Consider the following 12,046-nt stretch of genomic DNA (forward strand, 5'->3'; position numbering starts at 1 on the left):
CATGAGAGTTACGAGTGAGGTTTTTTTGCATAACAATTTGAATAATCACTTGTATAAATCCAATCGAAAACGTGTGCAATGAGCTAGAACCACATGGAAATTGCAAATATGGCCATTAAAAAAACAATTCTGTCTGATCACCTCAGAATGAGACTGAGATACAAAATGATATGGAAGAATAAAACAAAATTAACAATGGATGCTGTAAGAAAAGCAGAAATTGCTGGAGGAACTCAGCAGATCTGGCCCCATATGCGCAAAGAAAACAGAATTAATATTTTGGCTCCAGAAGAAAGGTCACTGGACTCAAAACGTTAACACTGCTTTTTCTCCACTGATGAAATGGAGGATGAAGTGTTTGTGGTCTTCATTTAACTTTCGGATTACTTCATTGCTTAGCGAACGGTGGCTCAGTTGTTAGCATTGCTGCCTCACGGTCCCAGGTTCAATTCTGGCCTCAGGTGACTGTGTGGAGTTTGCACATTCTCTCTGTGACTGCGTGGGTTTCCTCTGGGTGCTCCAGTTTCCTCCCACAATCCAAAGATGTGCAGGTCAGGTGAATTGGCCATGCTAAATTATCCATAGTGTTAGGTGGGTCTGGGTGGGTTACTCTTCGGAACGTCGGTGTGGACTTGTTAGGCTGAAGGGCCTGTTTCCACACTGTAAGGAATCTAATCTAACCTTATCTGCGCCATCTTTTCATCAGGCTTTTGAAGAATTACGAGTGTAAACCAGCAATTATTTATCTTTTAATGCAGTAAACACTTTTGAAATTATATAACTGTTTATTTATGTTTTATTAATGCATATAAGTTGGTTGTGGCCTGGCACTGAGATTCTGCTTCACTGTAGTAATCTGGAATATCGGAGCTGAAAGAAAGACCCTGACAGAAGACATGTGCATAAGTGGGTTTAAGGATGCAAACAGGATGGTCAATTTAGTCAAGAAACAGCTTTGCCAATCATAGCAAGGTGTACAAACCAAAATAAACTGTACAGGAGAGCTGTCCTCAAACAGAGATAATAGACATTTTTGTGCTCAGAACAGTAATCATGCCTCCATTAACTGTAGCTCTTGTGATTGATTACAATGTTAGAGATAATGAAGCATAGACAAACATTTGTTAAAGTGTGGTTTAGGGAGGCAAATAGAGGCTTCAGGATAGTAGTCATCTGGTAGAGGTGCTGGACAGGACATGACTGAATTAGCAAAACACAGTTCAATGGACAAAACCAATTGTGACTTTAAACAACACAGGGCAATATCAAGAAATGGTAGAAAAGAAGTCAGTCTTTGCAGCTGCAGTAAGTTGGGTGATGACTTTGAAGCCACATAAGTAAAGCCCCAACAATGGAAACAAAGTCCAACACACAGGGCTGCTCAGCAACTGGCATCTTCACAATACACTATTGTTTGTAGGTTTAATAAATGTCTATCATCTATAATGAACCAATATCCAAGTTGCGATGGATTGTTAATAGCCAGAGGAAAGGCTTTAGATCAAGTTGATAGTCATATATAGGTGTAATAAAACAAAGCAATCAGGTACAGTAATAGCACATGGCTGAAGTGTTCAAATCTCTCAGTCTTCCTGAAGGGAACTGATAATTAAGAGACACAGATTCCTCAGTGCCTGTGCCTGTCAGTTGTCTGGGAGTATCCCTCATGTCACCTTCTGATAGATTTTAATCCATGTCATCCCAGTCAACCCTAGGAATGCACAGCAGTGTTGAACAAATCTTCAGGCAAGGCAAAGTAAATGTTGGACATTCTAACTTTTCTACTTTGCTTAACATGAGATACATTGTCCTCTATTTTTTTCAAAATTCACTCAAAGCATAAGGGCATCTCTTGCTAGGACAGTATTTATTGCCCACCCCAGAGGGCAGTTAAGATTCAACCACATTGCGGTGGGTCTGGAGTCACATGTAGACCAGACCAAAGAAAGATGGCAGTTTCCTTCCCAAAAGGACATTAGGGGAACCAGATAGGTTTTTCCAACAATCAACAATGGACTCATGGTCATCATTAGACTCTTAACTCCAGATTTTTATTCAATTCAAATTCCATCATCTGTCACCGACTAAGCTCCCCAGAACATTACCTGGGTGTCTGGATTAACAGCCTAACAGTCATGCCACCATGCCATCACCTCCCCAGTGTAACACCGGAATGAATCTGCAAGGGCATCTTATGGCAGTTAAGAAGTTGAGAACAGGGACAAAAAGGCCTAACTATGTTCCTTGGCTTTGACCGGTGTACTATAACATCCAGAATCGAGTGTGGTGCTGGAAAAGCACAGCCAGATCAGGCAGTATCCAAGGAGCAGGAGAATCAATGTTTTGGGCAAAAGCCTATGACAACATCCACAGCAAACAAACTGTTGCTTGGCATCATGGGGATCGCAACATTTGAATATCTACTGATTTCTCAAGATCCAGGAGCTCACCACTAATTAAGTAAGACCATTAAGCCATAAGGCATAGCAGTAGGAATTAGACCATTCGGCCTGAATCTGCTCCGCCATTCAAACATTGCTGATAGGCCTTTCAACCTCATTTTCTCCCTTTCTCCCCATAAACTTTGGTCCCTTGGCAATCAAGACTTATTGTTTTAAATATACTTAATGACCTGGCCTCCACAGCCTTCTGTGGCAATGAATTCCACAGAATCACCACTCTCTGGCAAAAGACATTTCTCCTTATCTCCATCAAATGGGCCTTCTCTTTACTCTAAGGCCGTGCCTTTGGGTCCTAGTCTCTCCTACCAATGGAAACATCTTCCCAATGTCCACCCTGTCCAACCTATTCAGCTTTCTGTAAGTTTCAGTCAGATCTCCACCTCATCCTTTTCAACTCTATCATGTATGGTCACAGAGTCCTCGAATGCTCCTGCAATATTAAGCCTTTCATTATTGGGATCATTTTGCTCTGTGGTTCTTGAAAAAAAATTACAGTCAGGAATAGTGCAAGTCAAGATAATTTCTTAATTTCAGGGCTGGGGTGACAAGCTATCCACAGTGCAGCAACTACAGTGAACACTTCTTGGTGAGAAGCCTTCCTGCAGGTGGGTTAATCCACTTAAGGGCCTCAACTGGCTGCAGGGTGGGAAGGTCAACCACAGATCTTCCTACCAGTGCTTAATCCTAATGGAGCTGGGGTGGCAGCAGCAATATGGTTGACGCTTAACTGCCCTCTGGAATGGACAATAAATGCTGTTGTAGCCAGAGATGCCCTCATCCTGTGAATGAATACCAAATTCACTATTTCAGTTCCATTTCACTTTCAACATGGAGGAGCAAGATGTTCAGCCTTATATGTGTGTTTGCTAATGGCATTTAAAAGGAATATAACACGCTCCTAATTGAAAAGGATGTCAGATTAATAGTCCATTAAAAGTAATGGACTCCCATATCTGCTGAAATAAAGAGTAACTGTTGACTTTATTCACTTTCCAGGAACTTAGAAAAATGTGAAATAATAAGTCATAAACTACACCCATTGAAGTACAGTATACGTTTAAATGTTCTTTACATTATCATATTATGATTTACTTAAAATATAAAATTAATGCAACAGCACCTACAAAGAAACCCTTGAACAGTTTGTGCCTGCTTAGGAATTAAGAGTCTAATGATGACCATGAATCCATTGTTGGTTGTTGGAAAAACCTATTTGGTTCCCCCAATGTCCTTTTGGGAAGGAAACTGCCATCTTTCCTTGGTCTGGTCTACATGTGACTCCAGATCCACCGCAATGTGGTTGAATCTTAACTGCCCTCTGGTTTGGGCAATAAATGCTCTTCTAGCAAGAGATGCCCTTATGCTATGAATAAACAGGCAACTGACTGTGTGGAGTTTGCACATCCTCCCCGTGTCTGCGTGGGTTTCCTCCGGGTGCTCCGGTTTCCTCCCACAGTCCTAAAATGTGCAGGTTAGGTGAATTGACGATGCTAAATTGCCCGTAGTGTTAGGGGCAGAGGTGAATGTAGGGGAGTGGGTCTGGGTGGGTTGCATTTCGGGGGGTCGGTGTGGACTTGTTGGGCCGGAGGGCATGTTTCCACACTGTAAGTAATCTAATCTAATCTAAAGATATCACGTTACACAACTATTCATCTTACATTAAAACAACTCTTTTCAGAATGAAGAGAATAAATAATTATTTTTTAAACATTAAAGCCATCTCTAATACCTCTTTTGAATTAGATATAACAGTTTTCAAGCTGTTAAGACTTTGGTAGCCATGAAGCAACATTAATTTTAAAGTGTTTTAGAACTTTATTTTGAAATATTAATTGTAAATATTTACCACATCACTTTATTTTACCTACACAGGGACATGGAGAGTAATAATACTTCTTCGTGCTTGCTCCCAGCTGGAGTTAAAATAATTTCCTGTTGCGGTATTTTGAGTGATTACTAATTAGCATGTTTTTAGACGTGCCTTGGTTTGGAGCAAAATATAAAAGCAAATTTTCTCTCTTGCCTTCAGAGCTAAAGGTTATACATAGTGGAGCAAATAGCTTTCATGAATTATATGCACTGTGATTTGCCCCTAAAGGGTTGAATCATTAATAGCATTTTGACTTTGCCATATCAATAAGGTAATTTCTCATCATATAAACAGCAGCTAAAGGAGTAAATAGTTGGCACATTGGTGAAAGATCAATTGAACCAAGATGGATTTGGCAATGAATCAACCACAAATTATTGGTTGCTTCGAAACAGCATGAAATCTTGCAGAGTTTCTAAGTCTAACAAAACATTTTAAGAAAAAGATCAACAATTCGTATGTGTTATGAGCAATATTGGAGTCCATCTGAGGGTTACAAATCAACCAGAAAAATGTTATTACCTTCAATAGGCTGTAGTTCATCCACTATTAGCTTCAGGGATTTCCCTCGACGACTTACACGAACAGTGTGCCACTCATTGTCATTGAGATTTTGTCCAGCAAAAAGCATTTCTGGACCCTTGCCTGCATAAGAATATGGCAATGGATGATTAGGTTGTGAATTAAATTCTAAACTTATTACATTTCCTTAGACTTGAACCCCAGTGAATGAATAAAAGTACTTGAGAAAGGAAAGCCATATTAAAATCCACAACAAAACTATGCTTTATATCATTATTCTAGGTCAAGTCAAGAAAAAGAAACATATTATGAAATCATGCATATCAATGCACACTTAAAATACCAGTACAATTGTCTGTCACGAATAGGCACAAGTGTCTCCTTCATTACAGGAAATCCGTTTTTCAGCACTCAACTTATTATTTCTTTGGCAATTGTTTAATTGAATTTGGAACAATTTCATGCTTTGGGTATAACAATGTCCAACAATCATGAAACATACACATTGCTGAACGATCCTTTCCAACTGTGCAACAGAATCCTATTAAATTTTATTTACCTTCTACCAATCTACTCTCGTTTTCCATTCAAGTACAAAATGCGAGGACAGTGTAATGGGTTTCATGCATTATTCTATCAATTTCCATCTACTTCAGACATCTGTCCTCCTTGCCTCCATTGTATTATTGCTGACAAAGCTATCAACTCTCTTGAAGTATCTTCCTTGATCCCTTTTCCCTTGCCAAGTCTTTCCCTACTTTCAATGATCTTCGCAGAAACTACCCTTTTAACAGAAATAAAATAAAAGACTGTGGATGCTGGAAATCTGAAACAAAACATAAGCTGCTGTCAAAGCTCAGCAGGTCTGGCAGCATCGGTGGAGAGAAAGCAAAGTTAACATTTCTCCCCACAGATGCTGCTTAAGTTGTTGAGTTTATCCAACAATTTCTGTTTTTGTTACCCTTTTGACTATATCTGTGCCATTTTCCTGAAATCTTCTCTGTTTCCTCCTCAGTGTCAAATTACACATTTGAGATATTTGAGGTGTTATTGAAAAGCAAGTTATTGTAACAGTGTGATGCATGAATTAATCTAAAAATTACTTCTCTGTAAAGTCTGACATTTCATTCTCTGGATGTGAACATAACTGGGAAGACCAGCATTTATTGCCATCCTTTAGTTCCAGAGAAACTGTCAGGCACACTTCTCGAATTGCTGGTAATGGTTTGATGCAATTTATTGCTGCGATATAAGCTTGCATGATTACTTCAGAAGGTTATGAAAGGTTAAACATGTTGATGGGGAAGATTGGAATCAAATCCAGATCAGAGTGGGTAAAGTCAGTACATTTCTTCTCCAAAAGAACATTAATATACTATCTTTTTGAAAACGATAATGTTCGACGAATTGTCAGTTTTATTCAGACCAGGTTCCTGTTTTCCTTTTTTTAAAACAAAAATCAAACATACTTAACAAGATATGCTTTTGTAACATTTGAATAAATATTCTCCACACAATCATACATATACTATGAAAGGGGAAGTAAACAAAAAAAAACTCTATGAACATTGACAATAGCCTACGGTGCAATTGTCTGATCAAGCCTTCTCAATCATTCACAATGTCAATTACGAACAGAGCCAAATAGCAAGAGTGAGAGAAATGTTGTGTTTTAGAAAAAAAGGAATCAAGGATCAATCTCCCAGAGTTTATGTCAATAAAGTAAGCTACTGGGGATGAAAAAGAAATTATGATATAATATTTCAGTCAAGTTGGGAGATTTCAATCTTTGCAAAGTGCATTTGCAAGCAAAAAAGCTGCCACAATGGATAAAACAACACAATAATTAAACTCCATCTTAAATACATGGGAAATGGAACAAGAAGTGCAACACATGGTGACAGTCTGCCTCCACTTTCTGTGGAGGAGTAGCCTCATAACTGAGCTTGAAAGAATAGCTATTTGTGCTCTTACAGGCCTTCACCAATGTACTTTGACACACAACATAGCCCTTAGCATTACTTTAAATGAATGGTGTATGCCTCAATGCTCATTCTATGCAAGCTGCAGGATATCTCAACATCTAAAATTGGAGTTACATTTAAATATTACAAATACAAAAATAGCAGACACCCATCAAATCACTTGTAAATTGAAGTGGAAAATTAAATGAGACGCTGAATGGAGAACTGCACAGAAGTGTTTTTAAGAAGGGCCACCAAACCCAAAATGTTAACTCTGATTTGCCTCCACAAATGCTGCCAGACCAGCTGAGTTGTTCCAACAATTTCTGTTTTGTTGCATGGCAGTGCTGATTTTTATTCAAATTGGAATTGATTCAAGTGCTTGATTAGTTAGACCAACTTCAGCTTATTATTGGACAAAATTAATCAGAAAAATTAGCTTAATTATTGTGGGCATGATCAGTCCTGGTATTTAATTTCTTCCAAACAAGCAGCAAGTTCAATACCTTCTGTTTACTCAATGAGGTCAGTCATACTCATATACGATTAAATTTATGGGCACAATAGAAAATGGCATTATTCACACAATCCAAAGGTAAAATAAGTTTTAAGGTACATTCTATTAATTTAATCTTTTCATGTATGAATCTAAAAATTTCCAGTTTGTAACCTAATCATGTATGATCTAATCAATTCTGAGTCTGGATTTTCATGTCAGAATAGGGGTAGATAGTACTTCAAAACAGTGGGACATAATTCTTGGATTTCTGCCTTCACCCTCATTATTTGCTTATTTTTGCTGGTGAGTTATAAAGGTGCTGCTAGTGAGCCTGCATGCTGTAGTCTTGAACTTGCTTCAAAGCAGCGATGAATGGTTTATACATCCTGCAATTTTGACGGAGTCGGACAGCGTTTTGGAGATGTGGTTCACTGCTCTTAAGTTTAAAGGTGGTTTACATTTCTGTTTTTATGTTCTTAATTATGTTTTTAAGGTTTTTGTAAAGCTTTTATATTTTTAAGCAGTATTGGACCATGGAATTCCTTATTTAAAAATAGAGAGACCATGCAACTGACTAGCATTGTGTAAGGGTTCAAATGCATTTGTGTCCTTTCTAAAATGGGTAATGTTCTACTCTGCATTCTATAATATGGAAAATCAGAACCTCAATGTATATAGGGAACACTGTCGCTTAGACAAAAGGAATGTGTTGACTGCCACAAATGCTCTCACTATGCATGTGCAAAAAGTGCATGCACAATACCCATGTCAGTACTGCCAGTAATGCATTTCATTCTGTTCACTCATATTTATTGTACTTACTTGGGCACCACCATATTTTAGATTGGCAGAGTTTTCACAACTTGTGCTTGCATAGAAGTTTCCTCATGTGCAGTGTGAAACTTCGTTTCATATCTTGACATTTGCTGAACCTTTGAAACATTCTTCCCATATCCTCCGGATACAGAACCGATACTTTATAATAATGCTGTCATGTTTTTTCTTAAATGCTCGAGAAATAAACACTTTCTTGTTTATTTTTAATTTTTTTTGGATTAAAGCATGCCCACCACCAATCATACATAAAATTGACAAAAATTTCTGGAATGTTCCAATCAGCAATTACTAGGATAGGCTCAGACACAGTCATCCTAGAATGTCATACTCTTAGACTATGGAGACTTTGCAGTCAACAGACACAAATGAACAGTTAACACTGCATCGCACCACAGAAGACTCTACGACTCTATAAGAGTGAGAACAAAAAGGTGCTAAAAAATCTCGTTGAGCCTGAATGAGCACCGTTAGCTCAAACTATCTCCCATACAATGATCAATAGGTTTTGACCAGAACCACAGGCAGTTACCCTATTCATTCCTGTGGAATTGCTAATACTTCCATTTATTTCCCCCAGTAAATAATGCACTCTAGGCCAGAGGGAAATAAACCAACTGTTAAATTGAAACTGACACTTTAATGGACATATCACATGACTAAAACTCTTTGATTCTTAGAAATAAGTTTCAATTATACATTTCTGAACACTTGCCTCAGTCTGGTGAAAATCTAGTTAACAGTTAAGATTCTAACTGGTGACATCACAACAAGACCCAGAGCCATAGAATATAGCAGCAAGAGTTGGCCATTCAGCCCTCTGAGCCAGCTCCACCAATCAAAACGACCACCGCTGACCATCTAACATAGTGCCATGTACCCACTTTCTTCCCTTTCCCTTTGATCCTTTTAACCCTAAGACTGCCTCTAATCTATAATTCCTTTGAAACCTAGTCCCAGAAGAAACTTTGTTTTCACCTGAAAAGGGAAAAACACATCTGTGCACCAACATTAGGCCCCTGGGAAATCATCAACTGAAAAACAATTCTGAAAATGTATCCAACTGCATCCATCTGAATTAGAGCTTTTCTGGAAATGAAGCCTTTAGGACACTGACTTTCTGGCCACAAGTTTTAAAAATTGTGTGAATTAATGTCCAGCTCTTTATTTCATTTTATCAATATTCATAAGTGTAAATGTCTTTCTTTCCTTCCACCTTGTATATGTCTGTGTGTGAATATATTTTGCAACAATTATCTGCAGGGTTTGAATGCATGAATGAACCGTTCTTTTCATTTCTCTCAAAAGAGAGTTTGTTGGGGATCATTTAAAAATTGGACTTCACAAGCAAAGCATTTGGGGGATTCACAAGGGAATATTTCAAAAGGGAAGAAAATAAGAAAAATATTTGAAAAGGACCTCTGCTTAGAGATTGAAGAGAAGAAACAATAAAAAAAACCTATTTCATAGCAGGTTACAACGCACATAAATTCCTTATAAAAATACATTAGTGTTCTGAAGTGGTGACAAAACATCCTTAAACAGTACATGAAACAAATGGCTTTATGAGCAAGGATAGTTTCAGAATTACACACTACCATCAGTTCTAATGAAAAATGAACATTATCTTTGACTAGAAGAAACTTCCAAGATGTAGTAACTTATCTTAAAATAACTATGGATTTTCATATTGGTAGTGTACAGATCAGTCTGATATGCTTTGAAGTCCTTCCAGATTGCAATTAGTTATGGTCAAATATGACTGACCAGCTAAAAAGGAATACATTTTCTAGGAATTAACTGGAAACACTTGTGTCCCTACATCAGTGGCTACAGAATCCCAAATTATTGCTAACTTTTACAAATTTGCTGCATTCTGTTCGGATCTCACTAGTTGCAAGATGCATTCATTCTGCTCTGCTGAGATAATGAGGCCATCTAGCACCTTCTCAGGCCTGATTAAGTATCCTGATCTAATTTAACATTCTTATGGATTCTTTTAAAAAAATTCTACACATGTTCACCAGTTTTAAGAAATTGGTCATATGTCATTACCCAAAGTGTATGAAAAATAACAGTATTGCAATCAGTGACATTCTTTAGATCTGTCATTTTATAATTAAACATTACTTTTGTATTTTCTATATGTTTGTGCCCACTCATGACTTACCACATTGTTTCAGAAACCTTAAAAGAAATTAGAATAATAAAAGCTAGATTGAAACAGGAATCATTTCACACATTGATATAACTAACACAGAATAAGACACGGAAAATCATTTTATTTAATACTGTACTGGTGTAGTAATATATCCACATTATATCAAATAGATTTTCACCACAAAAACAAATTTCTGAGCATGCCAATGTCCTTTATCTAATGTTTGGGATGTAAACATAGAAACTAAGACTGGATTGTGACTTCATAATCAAAAATTTAAGTTATATCTTGCAGAAATTTGAGACGATGTTTGGTTGATGTTCAAGCTACATATTGATAGGAGAGAATATTATGAGAAAGGCATTGCATAAATATCTTATTAATCATATTTGCTTTAATAAACTATGTTTAGTACTGACTATGCAACATTTAGAAGTGAGTTTTGAGTATCCGTCACAGCACAACAGTGCATTGAAAACTGAAATGCCCTATAGTTACTTCTGAGAGAATTAAATTTGCTAGCAATCTGATTCCTCATCTTTTGACAGGGAAATGTATTTGCTTCCACAAAATGAAAACTCGACAATTAAATCTTGCGTCTGCCTCAGTACATGGTGGAAGAATTAGTTATGCAGCTCTTCAGTTGTATACTTAGAAATAAAATTATAAATATTAATGCTTTGTTTGATCAATTGATCAGAACTTGACATATCTTTTTCAAAATATTAATTTGCCTTCTAGAATATAATGGATGCATTGAGAATTCATTTATAGTATCAAAGACTTGAATATCACCAAATGTACCAGTATTGAATGAAGCTAAATTTGATAATTTCACATTTATATTGCAGATATTGTTTTTTTTTCATAGTATTGTAATCAAAAATAATCACATGATACTGCAACTGCATACAGCTCAGTGCATATGTAATGTTCTTCAGCAGAATATTGCAAAACAATATACCGCCTTGCTGGATGTGCACTAACTTTAAAAAAGCATGTAACTAGTACAAAAGAACATTGGGTTATGTCCAAGAAGTGTCTCATTGCTGAATTTAATAATAAAGTCTTGATATTTACAAGGTTGTACCAGCATTCACCGCGGAAAAGCAAAATATCTCCACTTTTATAATATCTCATTGCAGATGTAACATATGTAAGACACTATAGCTGCTGTAAGACAGATCTTTTTAAAAAATACTGAACATATTCAACAAGTCAGGTCAGAGGAGACAGAAACGGAGGTAGTGTTTCTGATTTGGCTGTGTTTGCATCAATATAAAGCCAAACCCTTATTCCAGTGATGTGTAATATGCAAGATTAAGGTGTATATGGCTACACCTATACATCTGGAATAGATTTTGCCAGGTATTTGTACTTCAAAAAAAATGCAGTGTAAGTATACCCTCTTCTTTCATATTATTCACTTCTTTCCTTTTCCTGTCTGGCTGGCATAGCTGATTTTCTGGTCAAAATATGCATACCTACTCATGTTTTTATGCAAAGGAGATGGCAGGGCAGAGGGGGTATGGGCTAATATCACTGGTTTGACATATTTCTCCACAGCTGGAACAGCAGCCATTAGTAGCACATCCACAATTTTCTTTTGCTTTATTCAAGGGCTCAGGGTAGCCGCCATTGGGGAAGATGAATGCATTCCATTTCCTCTGGGAACTCAACAATGTTTTGAAAGGATCAAATTGATATAGGCTGTAAATAAACATATTTTCTATG

General features: G+C 37.1%; 1 protein-coding gene across 30 annotated transcripts in view; it reads right to left on the bottom strand.

Annotated features, from left to right (window-relative positions):
* nrxn1a (neurexin 1a) overlaps window positions 1-12,046 on the bottom strand; it is a 1,866,202-nt gene that overhangs the window by 828,186 nt on the left and 1,025,970 nt on the right. For all 30 annotated transcript variants that reach the window (XM_072580867.1, XM_072580862.1, XM_072580863.1 and 27 more), the window contains one exon: window positions 4,855-4,977. In XM_072580867.1, the coding sequence (XP_072436968.1) occupies window positions 4,855-4,977 (123 nt within the window). The remainder of the gene's footprint in view (window positions 1-4,854; window positions 4,978-12,046) is intronic.

Source organism: Chiloscyllium punctatum, chromosome 11 (genome assembly GCF_047496795.1).
Source record: "Chiloscyllium punctatum isolate Juve2018m chromosome 11, sChiPun1.3, whole genome shotgun sequence".
NCBI lineage: Eukaryota > Metazoa > Chordata > Chondrichthyes > Orectolobiformes > Hemiscylliidae > Chiloscyllium > Chiloscyllium punctatum.